At 51.1% G+C, this 5,496-nt stretch overlaps 1 protein-coding gene across 1 annotated transcript; it reads left to right on the top strand.

Annotated features, from left to right (window-relative positions):
• Positions 1 to 3,395: 3,395 nt before the first annotated feature.
• On the top strand, positions 3,396 to 4,334 carry LOC117870241 (olfactory receptor 1L3-like). Its single transcript, XM_034757333.1, has one exon. The coding sequence runs from the start codon at positions 3,396 to 3,398 to the stop codon at positions 4,332 to 4,334; it is 939 nt and encodes a 312-aa protein (XP_034613224.1).
• Positions 4,335 to 5,496: the final 1,162 nt, after the last annotated feature.

Here is a 5,496-nt window from a genome sequence, read left to right as displayed (position 1 = left end):
CTCTTTTCTCGGTCCCATTTTCGTTGTGTCATTCTCTCTCTTATGCTTTACGCAACCCTGATCTTTCTTGTCTCTCTTCACAGGAGTGTTTTCCCAGAGCCTGACCTGTCCCCAAGCCCCTGGTCATTCTGCATTTCCCGTGTGGTGCTGAGAGGGCCCAGGGCTGCAGGCAAGATCCAGATGCGGGCGAAGGGCTGCGAGCATGTTTCCAAACTGGTACCAAGTCCCGTCTTCGCCGGCTCTTCGATGAACTAGGCAGACTGAGCCCCTGTTGGGTAGGTTTTCCGGACATCCTGTGTAGCAGCTGAGCATGCTTGGAAATATGCAGCAATGTGCTCGCCATGGTGTGACTCTCATGAACTTTACCTTGAATCTTGTGGTATCTAGGGTTTTCCTACAGGTCCCCTCCTGATTCGTGGACTCAAGTCCAGGCTATCACAGCCGCCGTGTCTAGCTTCAACTCCCAGCCCCTGGATTGGGTTAGACCGTTCTCTGCTAGATCAAAGAGCCCATTATTCAAATGATTGTTCCCCATGTCGGTACTTCTAGACTGGGATCGAGTCACCCTTTAACATTCTCTTTGTTCAGCTAAAGAGCTCGAGCTCCTTACATCTCTCACTGTCAGGCAGGTTTTCCAATCCTTCAATCATTTCCAGGGCTCTTCTCTGAACCCTTTCCAACTGGCCAACCTCCTTTTTGAATTGCGGGCCCCATTAACACCAGTTAGGCTGTTTTCCAAGTGGAAGATTATTTCAGAACCTCCCTCCTGTCTCGCCTTGGACTCTATGAATCCCCTTTTCACCCCTTCATGGGTCTTGCAGAGAACAGAATTACCTGCATTTCCCTTGGCATGCCTGTAACACTTGGAGCTCGGTATTATAACAATGACTAGAATGCAATCTCATGCTTCAGGGCTTCAGTTGGTCATCTGAAGTGGTCAGGAAGTTATCCCCCCCCAGTGTAGTCTAGATGAAATTACTATAAGGTGGGTGTACAACTGGCCAAAAGACTGTCTTCAAAGAGTAGTTTTCATGGTTCTCAGTCAAACTGGGAAGGCGTATCTACCGGGGTCCTGCAGGGGTCAGTCCAGGGTCCGGGACTAGTCAATATTTTCATTAATGACTTAGATAATGGAGTGGAGGGTGCACTTACGAAATGTACAGCTGACCCAAAGTTGGGAAGGGTTGCAAGCACTTTGTAGGCCAGGATGCAAATTCGAAGCCACCTCAACAAATCAGAGAATCAGTCTGAATTCAACAAGGTGGCACTGAAAATATGACAAGTGCAAAGTACTTCACTTAGGGCAGGGAAAGTCAAAGGCACAGCTAGAAAATGGGGAAAATGTTGACTCACCAAAGTGAGTCAACAAAGTGAAACAGCTGTGAAAAAAGGCTAATATTCTGGGGCGTGTTAATAGGAGTGTTGTATATCAGACACAGGATGTAACTGTCCCACCCTACTTAGCACTGGTGAGGTCTCAGATGGAGTATTGTGTCCGGTTCTGGGTACTACACTTCAAGAAAGATGTGGTCAAACTGGAGAGAGTCCAGAGGAGAGCAACAGGAATGAGGAAAGGTTTAGAAAACTGACCTAGGAGAGAGGGTTAAAAAGACAGGGCATGTTTAGTCCTGAGAAAAGAAGAACAGTCTTTACATTTGTTATGGGCTGTTATAATGAGGACGGGACTCCATTTTTCTCCATGTCCACATAATCTGCAGCAAGGGAGGTTTAGGTTAGAGGTTAGGAAAAACTTTCTAACTCTGAAGGTAGTTAAACTCCAGAGCTGGCTTCCAATAGTGGGATCTCTAGTCATTGTAGGTTTCTAAGAAGAGGCCAGACAAACACCTGTCAGGGATGGTCTAGGTTTACTAGGCCCTGCCACAGCACCAGGGGCTGGACTTGATAACATCTTGAGGTCTGTAGTCATAGGCACCAACTTCTCCTGGCGGCCCCATCCCCCTGGCCCCGCCCTGCCTCCACCCCTTCCCTGCCCCCTCCCACCTCTGCCCTGCCCCCATCCCAACCCCTTCCCCAAAGTCCCCCCCCCAACTCCTCCCTGCCCCTATTGGACTCCTTCCCCAAATCCCCACCCTGGCCCTGCCTCTTCCCCGCCTTCTCCCCTAAGTGCACCGCGTTCCTGCTCCTCTCCCCTCCCTCCCACAGCTTGTTATGCTGCAAAACAGCTGGAGGCAAGCGCTGGGAGGAGAAGTGGGGATGGCGCACTCAGGGGAGGAGGCGGAGGTGAGCTGGAGGTGGGGAGCTGCCGGTGGGGTGCAAAGCACCCACCAATTTTTCCCTGTGGGTGCTCCAGCCCCAGAGCACCCACAGAGTAGGCGCCTATGTCTATAGTGATCAATGGCCACTTCCACCAAAAATCCTGCCACATTCAGGTTGCTTCCAGTCCCCAAAGACAACGCCTGTAACCACCCTGGAATAAAGGTTTATTAACTAGGAAAAAGAAAGAAGAGAGTTGTTCACAGGTTAAAGTGAGCAAATACATACACATCAATGAGTTGTCATTGAAATCCTGTGAGTGACCAACTTGTAGAGATCTGTCCCTTCAAAGTGTCTTTCAGGGCAGACCCAAGAGGTAACCCCTGGGGATCTCTGGCTTCAGTTTGGTGTCTCTGGCCCTGTCGGAGTTCAAATGGCAAAGAGATGGATGATTTTCCCATTACTTTGTTTTATTTCCTTCATTCAGCTTCTGAGACCCCAGGACAAACCTTCTTGCACGTAGCATTTCGAAGGTGTGACAGGGCCATTAACCAATCCATTGCATTGCAATGGTCCTTGGTGGCCCATCTGATCTGGATAGTCCTTCTGGATGGGTGGCGGGGAGGGCTCCCAAGTTCAGAGCAAACATTTTCTATAAAGCAAAACATACATATTTTTTTATAGCTTGGAATACCAACATTGTAAGTGAGATTAATGCCAGCAGCAATTTACAAGCGTTACATAGAGTCGAAACGCCAAATACATTCTTATGAGACTAATCCCTGTTTTGAGCAAAACTACCATACAGGTGAACTGCTTTGGCCTCCAGCTATGAGTTTGTTAGTCCTTAGCTTTTGCCTGCTGTCTTGGCAAGAGCAAGCGCTTGGTTTGCTAGTGTCATAGAGCATCAGTCTGGTAGACAAAGGAATACTGAGTGCCAGTGTCTGGAAGTCGAAGCTAGACAAATTCAGACAGGATGTAAGGTGTAAATTTTTAACAGCGAGGGTCAGTAACCATGAGCAGAACTTAGTGAGGGTTGGAGTCTCCAACGTGGAACAACTTTAAAACAAGATCGAGCTGTTAAACCGTTATCCAAAGAGGGCTGGCATAATTTGTCAGCGCGTTACATCACTGGCAACTCCCTTCTCCTCCCTGCTCAGGTGCCACCGTGGTCCCACGCCATGGACGATGCCAACTGGACGTCCGTCTCCGAGTTTGTGCTCCTGGGTCTGTCTGAACGTCAGGACCTGCAGCCGCTGATCTTCGCAGGGCTCCTGACCACATATCTGGTGAACCTAGCTGGCAACTCTCTGCTGCTTGGGGCGGTGTGGGCTGACCCCCAGCTCCGCAGCCCCATGTACTTCCTCCTCAGCCAGCTGGCCGTGGTGGATGTGAGCTTCGCCTCCATCACCTTGCCCCAGGCCCTGGTGCACGCCCTGACCCAGCGCCGGGCCGTCCCCTTCGCCAGCTGCATGGCCCAGCTCTTCATCTTCATGGCTGTGGGCAACATGGAGGGCTACCTGCTGGCTGCCATGGCCTATGACCGCTACGTGGCCATCTGCAACCCGCTGCGCTATGCCACCGTGGTGACGCGGCCCCTTTGCCTCAAGATGGCCGCCGTCTCCTGGGCCGTGGTGATCCCCCACTCCCTGCTGCACACAGTCATGGCTGCCCGCCTGCGCTACTGCAGCCGCCGCCTGCAGCACTTCTTCTGCGACCTGCCGCCCCTGCTGCACCTTTCCTGCACCCGGCCCTTCTCCAACGAGTTGGCTGCCTTCACCGAAGGTGTCCTGGTGGTGCTGGCCCCTTTCGTCTTCATCCTGGCCTCCTACGCCCGCATCGGGGTCACTGTGGGCCGCCTGCGCTCTGCCCACGGCTTGCGCAAGGCCCTCTCCACCTGCGGCTCCCACCTGACAGTGGTGATGCTCTTTTATGGCACCGTGGCCTGGCTCTATTTCCGCCCGGCCTCCAGCTATTCCCAGGAGCGTGACCGGCAGGTGGCCATCTTCTACACAGCGGTGGCGCCCGCCCTGAACCCCCTCATCTACAGTCTGAGGAACAAGGACGTGGCCGTGGCCCTGAGGAGGGCAAGGAGGAAGGTCCTGGCTCGGAGCGCGTGAGACCAGCCTGCAGCTCCATCAGTGCGCTGGGTATGGACTTTTCACCCAAGATGTGTCCAGGGAACCTTCCTCCCTTAGGTCCACCAGGATACCTGGGCTCTTTTCTCCTCAGACATGAGGCTGGTGAAACTAACACATATGCAGGGTCACACCCACCTACATACACACACACAAATACACAACCCAAGACTTTCCATAGAAAAGGGGGTAAATTAAGGGATGTTCTCAAGGGTATGGCCAGACTGGATCAGCCACAAGGCCTGTTGTATTAATTTAGATAGTATAAATGGGCCCAACGAGTCAAAGTTGTGAACATAAGTGTGGCCATATTGGGTCAGACCAAAGGTCCATCTATCTCAGTGTCCTGTCTGCTAACAGTGGCCAGTGCCAGGTGCCCCAGAGGGAATGAACAGAGCAGGAATCATCAAGTGTCCATCTCCTGTTGCCCGTTCCCAACTTCTGACAAACAGAGGCTAGGGACACCATCCCTGCCCATCCTGGCTAATAGCTGTTGATGGACCTATCTTTCATGAACTTATCTAGTTCTTCTTTTAACCCTGTTATAGTCTTGGCCTTCACAACATCCTGTGGCAAGGAGATCCACAGGCTGACTGTGTGTTGTGTGAAAAAAATACTTCCTTTTGTTTGTTTTAAATCTTCTGCCTATTCATTTCATCGGGTGACTCTTAGTTCTTGTGTTATGAGGAGTAAATAACACTTCCTGATTTACTTTCTCCACACCAGTCATGATTTTATAGACCTCTCTCATATCCCCCCTTAGTGGACTCTTTTCCAAGCTGAAAAGTCCCAGTCTTCTTCATCTATCCTCATGCGGAAGCTGTTCCATGCCCCTAACCATTGTTGTTGCCCTTTTCTGAACCTTTTCCAGGGCAATCTATCTTTTCTGAGATGGGGCGACCAGATCTGCACACAGTATTCAAGATGCGGGCAGACCGTGGATTTATATAGAGGCACTAGGATATTTTCTGTCTTATTATCTGTCCCTTTCCTAATGACTCCCAAGACTGCTTTTTGGACTGCTGCTGCACATCAAGTAGAGATGGGATGGTTTTCCAACAGATCTGCGCTAGGAATTATCTGGGGGACATTCTCTGGCCTGGGTGATACAGGAGGTCAGAGTAGATGATGACAGTGGCCTGAG

Source organism: Trachemys scripta, unplaced genomic scaffold (assembly GCF_013100865.1).
Source record: "Trachemys scripta elegans isolate TJP31775 unplaced genomic scaffold, CAS_Tse_1.0 scaffold_109, whole genome shotgun sequence".
In the NCBI taxonomy this organism is placed as follows: domain Eukaryota; kingdom Metazoa; phylum Chordata; order Testudines; family Emydidae; genus Trachemys; species Trachemys scripta.
Note: the sequence above shows the minus strand (reverse complement) of the source record. Positions and strands in the feature narration are given on the sequence as shown.